The sequence below is a fragment of the Pholcus phalangioides genome, unplaced genomic scaffold (genome assembly GCF_987345545.1).
Source record: "Pholcus phalangioides strain wild (caught in Gottingen) unplaced genomic scaffold, Ppha-v1.0 ptg000008l_1, whole genome shotgun sequence".
NCBI lineage: Eukaryota > Metazoa > Arthropoda > Arachnida > Araneae > Pholcidae > Pholcus > Pholcus phalangioides.
The window spans coordinates 20592107-20609951 of NW_028301601.1; the positions used below are offsets into that span (position 1 = coordinate 20592107).

At 35.6% G+C, this 17845-nt stretch overlaps 1 protein-coding gene across 1 annotated transcript in view; it reads left to right on the forward strand.

The window, feature by feature from the left end:
• The window catches only part of LOC149083971 (uncharacterized), a 115138-nt gene that overhangs the window by 31311 nt on the left and 65982 nt on the right, over window positions 1-17845 (forward strand). The window contains exons 17-20 of the mRNA XM_089234338.1: window positions 389-814; window positions 16070-16294; window positions 16417-16486; window positions 16586-16845. Of these exons, the coding sequence (XP_089090464.1) occupies window positions 389-814; window positions 16070-16294; window positions 16417-16486; window positions 16586-16845 (981 nt within the window). The remainder of the gene's footprint in view (window positions 1-388; window positions 815-16069; window positions 16295-16416; window positions 16487-16585; window positions 16846-17845) is intronic.

The following is a 17845-nucleotide window of genomic DNA, read 5'->3' on the forward strand; positions in this document are numbered from 1 at the left end:
AAGCGCTAACTCGGCCTTTATCTCATCAGATTCCAATGTAAAAAAGGCGTTAAAAATTATCCTTTACCAGTTTGAGAGTGAAAATACAGTGTGTCCCAAAATGACGAATCTAGATTTTTCTACGGTCCCCTTCCCTCTAACTTCCAATTAGAAAGTTATTGCCCTGTATCTTCTGAAGCCAACCGAAAAAAGCCCAAGTGGAATATTCACTTAGATTCAGAGGGACCGTATACATTTTTTTTTTTGTCACACACTGTATTCCTACTCACAAAACTGATGTATCGAAATTTTTGTAGTGAAATATTCCGATATTGTGATCAAATATTTTTCCGTGGATATTATAAATAGGGTTGCTGAAAATATTTTTCTCTCCCCAATTCACTCTTAGATTGCCCTGGTTGTGGAATTGGAGATTACCAGTGTCCTCAGGTCCATCAGTGCGAGCATTCCTGCGGCCGTATAGTTTCTATAGGCTACCCGCTCCCGTACCAGAACAGCCATCGCTGCCGGTGGCTCATAAAAGTTTATCCTTCGCAGTTCATCAAGCTCACTTTCCTCGAGTTCGACGTGGCCGGTGGCGAGAACTGCTTGAACGACTACGTCGAGATCTACGACGGTGAGACGAACGACCGGGCGAATCTTATCGGACGATTCTGCAACGGACAGAAACCTCCGACCGATGTCGTTTCCAGCTGGTTCGCTTTGCTCATCATTTTCTCGACTGATGCCGAAGTCACCGGGAGAGGATTCTCGTTGAAATATATTTCTCAGAGCTTCCAGATACCCAACACGATACAGTCTTACTATTACGATGGTAAGCAATGCGACATCATATCAGTAGAAAATTATTGGCATGAAAGGAAAACGCTGCTGTGTTTTCTATCATAACTAATTCCTTATGTGAACTGAATTTTATCTTGTAATTAGAGCCTGGATTATATGCACTGAAAAAGTGGCGAAATAGGCTCTAAAAATATTCAAATATAAGCTTAATAATGCACGAATTGTATTTAAAATTCCAAAATATGCATTTAAAATCCCAAAATATGCATAGAAAATTACAAAATATGCACTTGAAATTCCAAAATATGCACTGAAAATTCCAAAATATGCACTGAAAATTCCAAAATATGCATTGAAAATTCCAAAATATGCATTGAAATTTCCAAAATATGCATTGAAAATTATAGAATATGCACTAAAAATCACGAAAAAGTTAAGAATTCCGAAATATGTACCAAAAATGATAAAATATACAGTAAAAAAATCACCATTCAATAAAAAATAAAAGATGCTTCTTTAAAATGCATCTTTTTTATTTCTTAATACACTCATTTGCAAAAAAATATCCCCCACATCTGTATACCGCATATACTAAGAGATACTAACCCCCGGCCCGGCAGACATAGTTCGCCATACGGGGTTCCCCGAAGGGAGCATTTATTTTCTCCACAAAAAAAAAAGAAAAAAAAAAAAAATCAACTTTACATCTTGGCCCAGGGAGCAACCATTAACAACTCGCGAGCAGCAATTTAGTGTCCCTGGGGTTTATAATAATTGCTTCACGTAAGTATTATATTTTACATTGTAATTATCACACTGTAGATACACATTCACATATCACACATGAGTCCGACAATCATTTGATCTTTCAACATAAAAAAAGAGAAGAGAAAAAAAAAAAAAAAAAAAAAAAAAAAACCTATACACACATCAGGTCATCTGAAATACACGAAGCAAATCAGTCCGTCAATCAGCTAATTTTGCACGAGATCGAAGAACACTGTATTACAAGTTATATTTCAGTCGATTTTATGCATTGTAACCATGTATTAGATATTAACATATATTTTATGTGCACTGCTCCACACATGCTATCACGAACAAAAGTTTACATATTTTCGTAAAAAATCAGTATATGACATAAATTTAAAAAAAATTGTAGTACGTATTATTAAAATTTACAGTATAACTCAGCAACAAAAAAGATCAAAGTGAGAACTTTACATTGAAAAAATGGTATACGCTAATCCAGTCTAAATCAGAAAATCCTTTTCGTATTCATCAAATGCACTTATATACAATGTTGTATTAACACCTTACAATCATTCAACTTTTCAATAATATCTATATATTTAAAACAAATATATCATATATATTATGTATTCATTTAAACCTTGTCATAAAATAGGACATTATTGGTGATGTATATAATATTCCACGCTTTTTTGCATGATGGATTTTAAGAAATTAGCTATTTTCTTATTTTTCACCAATGTTAAGATTTTTATGTTGTGATCGCTAAAATTGCATTCTTTTCTGTCTTTGTCCCATGCTTCACATCTATATACTATATGTTGAGCGTCGCTAGCCTCCTTCTTGCAGAAGATACATAATGAGTCTCGTCTGTGGAACCTTGCCTGATAGACTCCCAGTGCCCCATGTTGAGTCAACAATTGGTTGATGTAGAAGTCTCCATAGATGTTGGTTGTTTTAACCTTCGGCATTATTGAGTGTGTAAATCTCCCTTTTGCAGTTGAGCTCCACAGCCTCTGCCATTCATCCTGTATATTTTTTTTTATGGCATTTTTAAGTTGTATTTTAGTGATTTTAGTTTTAATGTCAGTTTGGTCCTTTTTTGTTGCCTCTTTAGCTTTATTATCCACATAGTCATTTCTTTTATTATTATTATGCGCTTTGATCCAATGAAATTTGATATTATTTATCGTTGCCAGATTTTGTATTGTACGATGAATTTCGTTATAATTGTTAGGGTTTGCTAGCGCTTGTAGTGCCGATTTCGAATCACTAAAAATGTGCACATTTTGAAGGTGATTTTCATGAGTATATTGCACCGCCTGTGATATCGCTGTAATTTCGGCTCTAAATACAGTGCTATGATCACTAAGCCTTGTTAGTTGCTCCTTTTCAATCTGTGTGTTTTTATAATGCACATAAGCACAGCCAACCCTGTTTTCAATCCTGGATCCATCTGTGTAAATTGAATTTTCCATACTGTCCTTTTGATCTTCATTCCAGTCGATCTTCTTTTTCTCCCACGGTGGTATTAGAGCCGGCTTATCTTCTTCTATGTGCTCTCTTTTAACAATATTTTGATTAATGCATATTTGTTCTCCAAGTTGAAGCAATTTGTAACGTTTCAGCAGATTTTGAAGCGTAATCTGTATGGGTGGTATCCCAGTAAGTACATTCAATGCTTCATTAGAAACCGTAATATAGCATTTTGAGATTACAATTAAAGCTTTCCTCTGGATAGAAATTAATTTGTCATCCTGAGTTCTTGTATTTGTGTACCAGATTTCGTACCCATATATTACCATTTTCTCCAAGCATTCCAAATAAATTTTTTTTAGCACTTCAGCTTTGACACCCCAAGTGGCCCTTGATCTTTGAACAATTTCTTGCGTCTTTTTGGCCATTTTGTTCTTAATGTAATGTAGATGGTCAGTCCATGAAAAGTTTCTATTGATGACTACGCCTAAGTATTTGAATTTTGTTACATATTTTAGTGATTTTTTATTCATCTTTATGGAGGGGATCGTTGGTATTTTGCCCCTTTCTTTTACTATCGTAAATAGACATTTCTGAAGATTAAATTTCAAGCCAAATCTGTCCGCCCATCTTGCAAGCTCCTTAAGGATGTTCTTTGATTTCTTGATGAACTTGTATGGTGCTTCTCCTGTTATTATGATCAAGAAGTCATCAGCAAACGCTTGGAGTATTATACCTTTAGATGTAGCCTTTTTTAAAATCTCATTTGCTGCGATGTTCCATATCATGGGTCCCAATACCGAACCTTGTGGTACTCCAATGTTATATTCTTCAAACTTATTTGTAAGTTGATTCCAATACGTTCTTTGTTGTAGGTAGTCAAACAATATATTTTTTAGATATGTTGGTATTTTCATTTCACTGATGACAATTTTAACTTGATCTATTCTAATGGAGTTGAAAGCATTAGATATATCCAAAGATATCAAGCATGTTAATTTATCTCTCTCAAAGTTCTCCATTATCGTGTTTTTAACTTTTTGTAGGGCTTGAATTGCACTTTTGTTTTTCATAAATCCATATTGATTATCAGATATTATCTTATCCTTTTCAAGGTGATATATTAATCTGTTATATATACATTTTTCTAATGTTTTCCCCAGATCTGATAGTAAGCAAAGAGGACGGAAGTTTTTAATATCATTCATCTGTATCTCCTTTTTGGTTATATATAAAATTTTTCCCCTCTTCCAAATCTGTGGGAAAGTTCCTTGTTCAAGGCACAGATTGTAGATATGAAGAAGTTTTTCGGGGCATGTTTGAAATATGATTTTTACGACAGATTTAGTAATGCCATCTATTCCCGGTGTGGTGTCTTTACCGAAATCCTCTATAATCATAGAGAGTTCTTCTTGTCCTATATACTGCATATCCAAATCTCCCTCTATCTTCATAAATGTCGAATATTGTAGATCATAGGGGAAGAAATATCTATTTTTTACGTCATTCATCTCTGCTACATCACACACTTCTTTTCCTTCTGAGTTCATGACCTGATGAATTTCCTGTTTTCTTTCTTCATTGATTATGACTTTATACCTCCTCCCATATAGATTTTCCTTATTTATATTTTCCAGGTATTTTTTGAATGAGTCTTTCTTTACTTTCTTAATTATACGTTTGTATATGTTATACTGCTTCTTATATAAAATTTCCATCTTTTTCCTTTCTTCTTGCCCTTGTATTTTTTGCATTCTTCTTCTGCATGCTCTCACTCTACTTCTTTGTTCTTGCAATTGTGCATTCCACCATGGTTCAGTTTTATCTCGATTAATTCTCTTCAGGCTCGAATTCTTACACATTTTAATAAGTTCTTTTTGGAAGTTATCCACATAAATCTCGATGCCTATTTGTCTAATGCTGTCTATATCATCTTTTTGTAGAAAGTTTCTCAAGCTCTCTTTCAACTTCATTATATTAACATTCTTAGTACTAAAGTTCAAATTCTGTCTTTTGATTTTTTCTGTTTTCCTGTTTTCTTCGTATTTGTAAGTGATGAGTCTGTGGTCACTAATGGTACATTCATCGTGCACCTTCCAATCTCGAATCTTCTCTAATCCTCCCCTTGTTATTGTGAGATCAATCCATGATTGTCCTCTGATGCAGAAAAATGTTGGAATATCTTTGTTGTTGTTAACACAGTCCATATTATTAGTCAATAAGAAGTTTTCAACCTTGTCACCTCTTTCATTCTTTGGATCCGGTCCCCATATTTTGCTATGAGCATTTAAATCACTATTTATAATAATAATTTCATTGTCATATTTATTACACACATCTTCGAGTTGTAATAGATGTTCCTCTATGTCTTGCGATGGAGAACAATATGTAGATATGTATACAATCTTAGTGTTATCAGTCTCTATCTTTACAGCAACAATATTTTTACTGGTTTCTAATTTTATCACATTCAGTCGTTTGTTTGTTATTGCTATTGCTGCTTTAGGTTCTTCTTCATTGGCAATTATCCTCCATCTCATAGGAATTCCCATAACTTTTCCTTTGAAGACATATGGTTCATTAAGGCTAAGGATGTCAATTTCTTTTTCTGTGGCAGTTTGTCCGAGTAAAGACGACGCATAGTACGAGTGGTTCAAGTTTATATGACCACACTGTATCGTTTCCATATTCATTTTTTTCTAAATGTTAGATGTGTTTGTATATTTTATTTCAAGCGAAAACCACTCTTACTCTTAGAAATATTTCTTATTGTTGAAAACTCTTGTTATGAGGATCCCTCCTTCTTTTATAGGTCTATAAGTCGTATGTAAGTCATTAGAGGTATCCTTGTTATGTGAAATATAAACTGCATTTTTGTTGTTTACATAATTGGCCCTATTTGCATTGTTTTGCCTGTTTCCCCGCTCATTTTCTTCTACACCATTCCATCGCCTTTCTCTCTCATATCCATTGGTGTTTTGTCGTCGATAATCGTTCCATCGTGCTTGCATATTGCTTCCAAAGTAAGTTCTTGTATTATACCCCATGCCATTCCATTCGTTTCCTTCACTTTTGTTCCAGTTCGTTGTTCGCTCATATCTGTTGTTATTTCCTTGCTTATAATCATACCATTCTGTTCTTCCATATGTATTCGCATGTCCTCTTCTGGGGTTGTATATTTGATAATTTCTATTCCTTGGTAAACGTATGCTCTGCTTTCTTCTATTGAGTCTTGGACTCCATACATATATAGTATTTCTCCAAAATTCGTCTCGTAAAATCTTTTGTCTAATTTCTTCTTTTTCCTTTTCATTCCGGCAGTAAATTAATATTCCATTATTTATTTCCTGTAATCTTACTGCATTTTCCTTTGTTATTTGTTCGGTGATACTCCTCATCTTTTGCTGAAATGTGCCCGTTCTATCTTTCTTATTAGGATATAAATATAATTGATGCTGTTTCGATGACTCTTTCATATTTTTTCCGCTCCATCTTTGCTGTTGTGACTCTGCGACTCTCTGTTTTTCAGTCTTTATTTTATTTTTACGTGCGAGTTCCTTCTTCTTCTTTTTTGTCATTACCTCCTTAAATGCTGTTTCAACTTCATTTAGAGAAGTCCACGCTACCCTTTTTGGTGATGTCTCTCCAATCTGTTTTCTTTCATTACTGTGTGCTGGTATCATATCCTTCTCGTCATAGTTGATTTCTTCTATTACTCTTTCGTAAAGTAGGGAATCTTCTTCTATTTCTGTTTCGTTCTCCACTTGCTTTTCATTCGTTCCAGAAATATTTACTTGCATTGTAATATCTGATTGCACCATTTTATTCAATTTATCTTCTACTTCTTTGGTGATAGTATTTTTCTTTAGAATGTTAAATTCATTGGTATTATTTTCAAACCACTCTAATATATTTAACAGGATCCTGTTAGCTTTTTTTCTTGGAGCATTTGGTATGTTGAATCTTGTTACACCCTTATTATTATTTGTTGTGTTTGAATTCACTATAGTTCTTACCTTTTTAAGCAGTGTTGGAATATTTGTAATTTTGTTTCTTGTTGAAACCTCTTCTTCTTCACTAAAAGTAAGTTGTTCGGATGATTCTGTTGTCGAATTCTCCCCACTTGTTTCAACCATTGGCAGAGATGATTGTCCAGCTCTACTATCTTCGTTTTTTGCAATCTCTTCCCTTTGTTTCTGCTTAGTGCTTTTTTTAATTTTCTTCGTTTTTTCATTATCCTTGCTTGTTCCTGATTTTGTATACAGCGATGATCTTGCTTCTGTAGCACTTTTTGTTTCTTCGGCGCTGTACTGCTGCACTTCTTTTAATTTTTCCTTTTCCATAGTTTCTTTCTCATTTTGAAAATAATTTTTTGCTGCTGTCTCTGCCCAAAATCGTCCCAGTCTTATCTCCTCGTCCTCTTCGTGTTCTTCACTTCTAGAACTTTTGTTACCCTTGACTTGATCCTGTATTCGATCCTTTTCTTCCACCTCTGCCCACAGACGCCATAGTTTTCCTTTTCCTGTGTCCTCTCCTTGGCCTTTAGAATTTTCTGATGAATCTGTGTCATAGAGGAATCTAAAACGACCAAGTCGTAGTTGTTGTTCATTACAATCTGACTGTGTTCTTTCCCTCTTAGGATTATTCAAGTTTAGAGTATTCGGGAAGGTGGTTGGAGAACACTCTATGGACTCCATCATCTGTCTTCTCAGTCGAAGTCTTGTGCTCCTTCTTATCTCTGCACTCGGTGGGGTCTTGTTATTTGTTTTCTCAACTATAAATTTTGTATCCTGAAAGTTTGTCCTCTCTGTTGTTCTGTTTGAAGTGTCACTATCAGTGTTTATTTCGTCCTCTTTCTTCTTTTTTGCGTTGTTTCCCTTTCTTTTCCATTTTACATTTGAAGCACTTGTCATTGAATTGTGCATCATCACACTGTCGTTAAATTTCCTCGCTGTTCTCCTCCCTTGGCTATCGTCTTCATCACTATCCTTTTCGCTCTGTATATTGGATTCGGTTTTCCTTATTTTCCTGTTCTTACACTTTTTAGTCTTTGATATATTTTCAGTAACTACCAGGTCACTGTCTGTCTCAACGGAGTGTTCACTGTGTGGTTCCACGTCATCAATTCCCTTGTCATACATCCTCTCATTCTTTGAGCGATGTAACGACATTTTCACTGAAGTTCAAGTTAAATTAGTCTTATTTTCGGGAATAAAAAATTTACTAATCGGCACACAGGAAGTTATAACCTCTTTTTTTAATGTTGAGAACAATCTGCAGCCTTTCCCACAAAAATTTTTGAAATCCGTTATTTAGTTCCAGAGATACGTTACCACCTTCTCCCTGTGGCAACACTAAACCCGCCAAAACTTGAAGTTCTTGTGGAAAATCTCACACACAAAAATATTTAATCAATACGTAGTTGTGAACCCGAAGTAAGCGGTGGAGAACCAGGAAAAATAACTTGTTTGGAATTCACTCACCAGGTTGTCAGTTCGTCGTTCCCGCCGACCATCCATACGCTTAGCATTAGCAGCGCCACGTGCTGTCATATTTACAAGTCTTCTAGTGGACATAGCTTGTGAACCATCAGCTCAATTCACACGTAGTAACGCCCTATGTGTTCAGCTTGCACTCAGAAATACGCGGATATATCGCACAACACCTATCAATTACTGGAGCATATTAAAAAAAACTATTTACTGGGGAGTAGCACCAACGTATATGTTGACAGTTCCAGTGACTGGACTGGACTTTCTACCGCATATACTAACACCAACAAATTCCCCGGACGGATCATGCTGATCCCTTGGGAATGGTGCGGATCACGTTATTAATTAATTTAAAAAAAATATATACAAATAACTTTTACATATTTTTTTATTCAGACATTTTCAATTTACAGTTTTTTTGTAGCTGCTCAGTAACGAAAATTCCAGTGACAAAATAATTTTGGCAAATAAAATTCCACACTTTGACATGTCCCTAGAAATAACCTTACATTAAAACGGTTAATATTCGTGAAATATATGCTATTTTTCAAATATCTATTGATTCACTAAATCCCACGTGCGGCAAAAAAAAAAATCAAAAACCGATGTTATGAAAATATTATGAACAAAATTGAAAACAATTCTAAAAGAAAGCTTAAATAAACCTTCAAAAATATGCACTTATTCTAGAAATTCTTCGGCTTGATGCATTTATAGCCATTAATGTCAGAATATTGAAATGCATATGTGAATGTCATTTGCATATAATCCGGGCTCTTCTTATTATTATCCGAAATGTTTCGGGAAGAATATACCTGAGAAAAATAAACTTCTCTGGTTGCTTAAGATTATAGTATGATATGGAAAATGATCTGCGGAAAGACAGTGTTGAGCTGCGACAGCTTCACTCCCTAATAACAAAGATCCAGGGAGGATGGGGGGGGGGCGTTACATGAGAATTACAAATTTTGTTCACTCCCACCACAAGGAGAAAAAAACTTTTATGAGACCCCCCCCCCCTCCTCTGCACTTGAACCTCAGCGCCTGGGTGAGACCATTCGTCGAGTCTACACTGAGAAGGTGCCGTTATAAGCGAAGCCGATTGGGCGTAACACATACATTCTTCCCCTATTTTAGTAAGGGTTATGAAATTGAAGTAAGCTCTGTGTTGAAAAGAAAGGACATTTTTAATAAGAAAAAATGTCAAGAAAGGCAAAATTAAGAAATTTCCCGTATACGTATCGTATTGTTGCCCTAATTATGATAAAACGGAATAACGACAAAAATGTCTCGTTGCATCCGAGGTCGTTGCGTTTCACTTTTCCTTATAAGAGTTGACATTAACTCTATTGACATTATTATCCATATGAATTAATCAGAACCGCCAATTAATGACGTTATAACCAAGTTGTCGTTAAAACCGAAGTCGTTATAATTGAGTTCATCTGTATACAGTGGAATCCCGTTTTAACGGGAGTTAATACACAAATACGGATCTGCTTCAGGATAATGTTGTGAGTAGAGTGGAACTTCGGTTAACGAGCGGTTCGGGTTAGCAAGCAATTCGCATAACGAGCACGCAATTTAAAAAACAATTGATTCGATTAACGAGCGATGATTCGCATTACGAACAAAAATTTTGCGCTTTATTTATTGTCACGTTTTTACAACTAAGCGGATGGTTTTTCGCTTTCGTGCACACACGTACTGTGGAATTATAGGTAATATTTTTCCCTACAGTGTCCGGTCAGCATGCCTCACTGGAAAAATTGAGTGTGACTATTATACGAAACTAGATGTCGCATTGTAATTGCGCGTATGTGCACTTGATTTTTATATAAATTCTGCTTGGCCAAGAGTTGACCATAGACGAGCTGATGTACCGCCATTGCATGCAACAGTCAGAGCTTATATTGAAGGTATTTTTTTCTGAGGAAGAAAGAAGTGAGAAGTCCCTCACTTTTCAATTGTGATTAGAGAGATGTGTGAAATGTGGGAATCCGTGCAAAATTCTGTAGAAAAGCACCAACGAAATAGAAGCAAATTTACACAGTAAACAAGCAATAAATCTGTCCAACGGCAATGCATTTTCCTATCTCCCAGAAATCCTAAAAATTAGGAGGAGTTCAGTCAAGTCATAATGGAGGCAGTGTCATTGGATACGTTGTTTTTAAAATCACATAAAAAGAATAAGAATGCAAACAACAGTGAGTCCGTAAATCATCCAACACGAGATAGTTCTCTTCTCTCGTCTAGCAAGTTAATGTTTTTTTTAATAACGCGATCTTCACGTACTCCCAAGGGATCAGCACGATCCGTCCAGGGAATTTGTTAGTGTTAGGTTAGTAGAGATCCATGCCCGAATCGGGATACGAACCCAGACCTGCACAGTGAGAAGATAGTTCCCTAACCACTCCACTGCCAGGCTTTGTATATATTATCGTATCGCTGTTGTTTATGGCGTTATTACATTGTATATACTGTACATATTTCAATTCTTCACCTCTCTTTCTGTAAGTGTGGTCCCATCAGCACTTGTCGTGGCTCCCTTTTCCATTTGTGGCCCCTTTCTATCTGTGGGCCCCCTTTTAGTAATCCAGGATGACAAACGGATCATATGGTATCAGGTTGCGAACTAATGCAGTATTATATAACATGCAAAGAAAAATTCTTTCACTAGAAATTTTGCTGTCACCTATCGAATAAAATTATTATGATTTTCCGATTGAAGTTGCTGACTGGCTTCAGCACAGTGTAATGAAATATCAAAAAATATTGTATCATATTAACAATATATTAAAAAACAATAATATATACATGAAATGATTGAATTGGCAAAAAATTTTATCAGTTGATAGTTGTGTACGGTAATATAATATAAGTAAATTTTGTCATTTTGAGCACCCTTCACTTTAATAAGTTATTAAAATTAAAGAAAAATATAAATAGAAACCATGGACGACTCTACTTTTAAAATTTACTTATAATTTTTACTTCACAAAAAAATTAACTGATAAAATTTTGAAGCAAAATTGTTATTTCTATTAATATTATTGTTTATAAAAATATTTTATTATACCAGGTTATATTATTTTTCAAAATATTTGATCGATTGAAAGCCTTTTACCAATGTTCGGAAAATCATATTAGTTTTATTCGGTAGGTGGCAGCAGATATTTCGGATCGATGATTTATGCATTAACATGTTAGATTGCAGTGGTTCATGGTGCCATATGGCCCTCTAGTGTCTCTGGGATATTCTGCGGTGGGGGGGGGGGGCATCTAAATCCGCGGGTGCATATGGGCAGGGCCCCGGACCCACCATGGGGGGCACGTGATGAGAACTGGTACAATAATTTCTGGATGTAATTGACATGTAAGCTATTACTTCTCTCCAGCCAAGTACGGGTGACCCCAGAACACCACGTCTTAATACGTTGGTCCACCCTGAAACGGCCCGGGGGGGGGGCCTCAAGTTTGAAAGGGATGCTCATGATTACGATATTTGGCCAAAATCTTTGAGAGCTTCAATATGTGAATAGCATACCAGACATCATTGCTATCCAAATACGAAAAATTACTGTATCCAAGGGGTGGAGAAGCTGATGGGGCTTCTAAGACGACCCTGCACTTTTCCTGAGACGCCCTCCTCGCAAGGCCAGGATAGGCGCGGACCAAGGTCAATATCTCTGAGAATTCATTGACTCATGCAATCAATATATGTATTTTGTTGTATTACATATATTAATTATTAATTGCATTGTATTATTGATTGAATGCCGCTTTTATGTGAATGAATAATTGTGTATGGAACGAATTATCTGCGTTCCCATCATTTACTATGGAAGAGTTTGATTCGAATAACGAGTGATTCGTATAACGAGCACGTTCGCGGAACGAATTAAGCTCGTTATCCCAAGTTCCACTGTAATTCAGAACTATACATTAATTCAGAATTCAGTATAAAATAGTACAGAAATAGTTATTTACATTCATTTTATCTTCATATTATAGCTAACATCATAGAATAGCACATGCATGAAAATACAGTGAAACCTCGATGTAACGATTTTCTGCGAATCCAGAAAAAATATTGTTCTATCGGAAGGCAACGCTATCATCACCTGACATCAAATTTATATTGCTGCTTGAACTTTTTCTAAATCAGTGTTGTTAGTAAAACCAGAAAATGTGCTTTTTTAGTATTTATTCGCCGTACAAATAAATAAATAATTAATTAAGAATAATAATAATATTAGTATTATAATTATTATTAGTATTATAATTATTATTATTTTAAAAACGAAATTAATTTTTATGAGAGTATTGTTCCTGTAAAAATGGTTATTGCGATACACTTTGTTGTGTCACATGAAGAAAAAAAGTGATGCTGAAAGCGCAGCTCAGGTGATCAGATGATTGAACATATTACAATATATACACGAACGAACGCCAGAACTTTGCCACTGGACTTATCCCGTTGCCGAGATCTCTTCCAGCCCAGCTTCGTGGCAGAGTCTGGAACACTTTATTTAGTGTAAAAAAAAACACATACAAACTTTTTCACAACATATTTTCCCCGGACAATTGGGTACTGTCGCGATTAACAAATTTTGTGGTGATTACAGACGAGATGGGATTAGGAGATGGAGAAGTTTCGGGGTTTAGTTAAAGATGAATGTACACATATTAGGATGGAGGTATGTTTTAAAAACAATTGAGAAGGCCGCTCCCTCCATGCCATCTCATCTGTTACCTTACACTTGCCATATTATACACACACAGGATACAGAAAGAAAAGAGAATCTTATTGTGAAATAAAAAAATATAAAAAAATATATAAAATCCATCGGAGCGAGTCACCTCTCGTTTAACACAAATGGGTTTAATAACTTGCGGACTAGAAGCCAGAATCAGTTTTTTTGGGTTGAGTTCACTCGCTCCGGCGGATTTAATGAAAATATACAAAATAGAAGTATTGTGTGGGGGAATATATACAATTAGGGAGCACCCGTGGCATCTCGCTTAGCACCTTATTCGGTGAGCAACATGAATCCGACAATATGACTACGCACGTGTGTTGTGGACATGAAATGCATGGACAACTTGAATGGAGGAAAGAGAAATACAACACACATATACACACAATTATATACATATATATAACTGCCAGGTCGAGTCGTCTCGCCCTAAACCTATTTTGGTGAGCAATGTGGGCTTGGTTTAAATGGGGGATTGTCTGGAGAGAGCCTTAGCTAAGGATCAGCTTCGGTCTTGGTGTTTTGGTTGACTCGATCTGGCTGGTTATATTTATATTAAAAAAAAATGAATATGTAATATAAACTACATGTAATGGTTATTATGAAACCATTCGTGTCGTCCCGCCTAGCACCCTAGCTAGAATAGCGGCATGAAGGACACTTGTAACGGGAATGTCATAAAAATTCTTGTTCGGGTCCCGTTAGTACATGCTATATCATGTATTAGTAGTGGCAGTCATGTGGATATGATTTTTGTTGTTGTTTTTATCCATTTCTGTTTTTTCTCCCACTTATTTTTGTAATATTTAAAACATTATTTCATAAATCTGGTGGATGGATTTCTTGTTTTCCGTTGGCGTGTATATATCTGACAAGGCTTGTAATCCTTGCAGCTTTGTTTTTGTTTTTGATTATTTGAGTGAACCATTGTTTTCTATTGTTTTCGGAATATTTGTACATGTGTAGATGTTTTGTAAATTTGCACTCTCTTGCATAGTGAACAGGAGTACCCACCATACCGCAGGCACATTTGTCTGTTCGGTGGCGTTTCCGTTCGTGTAGATAATTAGGGAATGGGCCGTGTCCTGTTATGAAGATAGTCACCTCCCTATTCCAGTTTAGTGTGTTGTATGTGACTCGAGGGACAATTTCGTGCACTTTCCTAGCTGTTGTTCCTTGGTCCCAAATTTGCTGCCATTTCTGGAGGGTTGCTTGTTGTTGCATATACAATATATACAGTGTGACACGTTTAAAAATACATTGAAGGATATTTTTAGTGGAGTGAAGTCGAATCCCGTTACAACGAACGAGAAAATACCGCTGAAATCACCTCGTAATAACGAAATTTCATTATAAAGGAATTTCAAATTTTTACATTGTTCCTGTGTAAACTTATCTGGAGGATTAGAAAAGTTGTCATCAAAACTAGATTTTTTCTCTACAACAATATTCGTTAAAATTGGAATCGACTGTATAAAAAAATATAGCGTTGTAACGGTTTCAAAATTCCCCTCAAAAATATCGTAATATTGGTGTTTAGTAAAAGATATCGTTGTATCGAAGGAAATTTAACATTTCAATACATGCGATTTCAAACAAGATATTAAAAAACATAGCGTTGTTAAGAGATGTATCGTTATATAAGTGTATCGTTGTAGTGAGGTTTTACTTTACTTAAAAAAAGTGCATAATTTTTTTTTTTTTTGCATTACAGTGAATTCTCAATACAACGATACTCGATATAACGATAAATCCCTTTACAACGATATATTTTCAAATCTTGTTTGAAATTTCAAAGAGTCTAATGTTAAACGCCTCGTTATAACGATATCCTTTACTACGATATTTTGGGGGGGGGGGCATTGTGGAACTTTACAACGATTAGTCTCAGTTTCACTCACCTTCAATGTATTTTTAAATTCCTCCCGGTTTTTGTTATTTCGCGCGCGCGCGAGAGAGAGAGAGGAGTAGGATTAATATTAATATTTGCGCTATCTCTCTACCGTCCTAAAGTGTTTAGGAAGTTTGTCGTGAAGCTACTTTGTGTGTAGTACACAAAAGTGGTGTGTAGCAAACTACTCTACAAGGAGTAAAATACAGAATGGGCAAAAAGTCCGTAGAAACTTTAAAAATGAATAAAAACCAGAAAAATAACCGAAATAAAAAATGATTTGCAGGGTTAGCATCGCTAGGTCACTGGAATTTTTTTAATACAGGGAAAAAAAAAACTTAAAACAGTCAAGAGGTGGCGCTGGTACAAGCGTCTTCGGTGAAAATATGCAAATGAGACTGTTATAAGAACATGCGCTCCTAATTCAATACCAGCAGAAATATAGCGTCGATACTTATCGACGCTATATTCGGGGCTCCGTTGTGTACACGAGTTCGGCTGTACCATTCGCAACCAACACATGTCATAGTCACGTGAAAATTTTGCTGATATAAAAAACAATGTGGCGACTGCAATGGTCACCCATTCAGGGATTAAGAGAGATGCCTCTCTACCCATACGCTCAGATAAAGAAATGCTTACCTATGTAGTCTAACAAATATGAAAGATAACTGCATGAATCAGTGCCTGTCAATATTTACATGATAGTAGTTAATCAGCCCGAAAGTTATAATTATTTATCCTAATTATTATTGAACCTTACCCTATAATATTTCCAAAATAAGTACAAATATTTCCAAAATAAGTAAATAATGCAGCAAGCAAATTTTCCCTGCCGCTCCTTGTTTTTTGCCATCATTTCTTGGCAATCTTGATTACACTTAACAGTAACTTTTGTACTTTTTGATTGAAAGATGACCAGGCTTGTCCCAAACATTGGAAAAATTACAATGGGTATTGCTACAATGCGTTCCACGACAACGAAGCTCTGCAGTGGTACGAAGCCGAGGCCAAATGCAAGGCGAAAGGAGAAGATGGCACCGGGCACTTGATAAGTATCTTGGACAAAAAAGAGAACGCTGTGGTGCATTTCTTCTTGACGAATTTCTGGAATGCTCAGCACAAGTCTTTGTACATCGGTGAGTATGACGATAAACTCTTTTAGATACCTTATTGTGGGATTTACTTCAAGATAACTAGTTAATCTCAAAAACAAATTAGTAGAAATTATGCCGTATTAAATCCGCAATCACATCTCTAGGTCTAAACGATGAAGCCAGAGAAGGGGTTTACCGATGGAGCGATGGTAATCCGATGATATATACAGACTGGTGAGAGGAATCATTACTATTTCATTAGAATTAAAAAAAAAAAAAATTCCCAAAAGATATTTTTGATTTTTTTATAACTATTTTTCTTCAATTTGTAAGGGCTCGAGCGGGTCGAACCATAAGGACCCAGCCAGATGGAGGCGCTTATCAGGACTGCACAATGCTCAGGGTGGACAGCGGCCACTCCACGGCTCACTGGCATGACATACCTTGTTCGTTGGGCAAACTTGCATTCCATAATTGGGACGATATTTACTGGCCTAGCGACAATATCTCGGACCAGAAGAGCACCGGAGACAAGGAATCTTTGGCGTCTATAAGTAGCTATATCTGCAAGATGAGGAGTTTGAATCCCGCTGGTAATTTTGTGTGTGTGTGTATGAGAGATCTCATTCTTACTTGGAACATAATATCCTTGAGGAAATTAATCAGCCTCATTTTAACTATTGATTGTTAGCTTACTCGTGTGTAATCGAAATAATCAAAACACAGAGTCGCAACTAGGAGACGGCAATGGGATCTGTTGCCGCAGACGCTAAATTAGGAAGGACCTGGGTTTACCGTTTTTCCGTTCAAAATTACGGTGGCGCCAAAATAGACACTAGTCCTCGGTAACAAAGTAAATTTTTGTTTCTAGTTGCGGACCCGACCAAAAGGATAACAATTAGCCCAACGCAAAAATATAAATTAGATGCAGTTATGTATATTATATAATTCTTACCAGCAAAAGTTACAGGAATCCTTACGCAATGCAAGTCTGCCAAAGTTCAGGAAGCCTTATATACGTATATGCAATATAAATAAGTTAAAGTTTAAGAAGTTAAAGAATGCCTGTACAGTATAATTTAATATAACTAATAGTTCAGTTTATTTATTTATAATAATAATACAACTAAACTAAACTATAACTAAAATTACAGGAATCCTTATATACTATATAAGTCTACTAAAGTTCAGGAATCTTTATGCTATATTAATGAAGGAACATTACTGGAATCCTTATCAACGAAATTTCGAGGATATTTTATAAAATTTAAATTCGCGAAGAGTAATGGAAATTCATAAAATCTAAATCAGTGAAAGTTACAGGAATCCTTAGGGAATTTAAATTACTGAAAGTTAAAAGTATCTTCATAAAACATGTATTAACGAAAGTTACTAAATTCCTTGTCGACGAAAGACATACGAATTCTACGAAGGTTACAGCGATGCTTATCAATCAAAGTTACAAGAATCCTTTTGAATGAGAGTTATAGGCATCTTTATCGAAAGTTACATGAAATCCATATTCGTAAATGGTTTATGGGGGGTCCTAATATAATCCAAGTCAGCAAAATTTACAGGAATCCTAATAAGTTG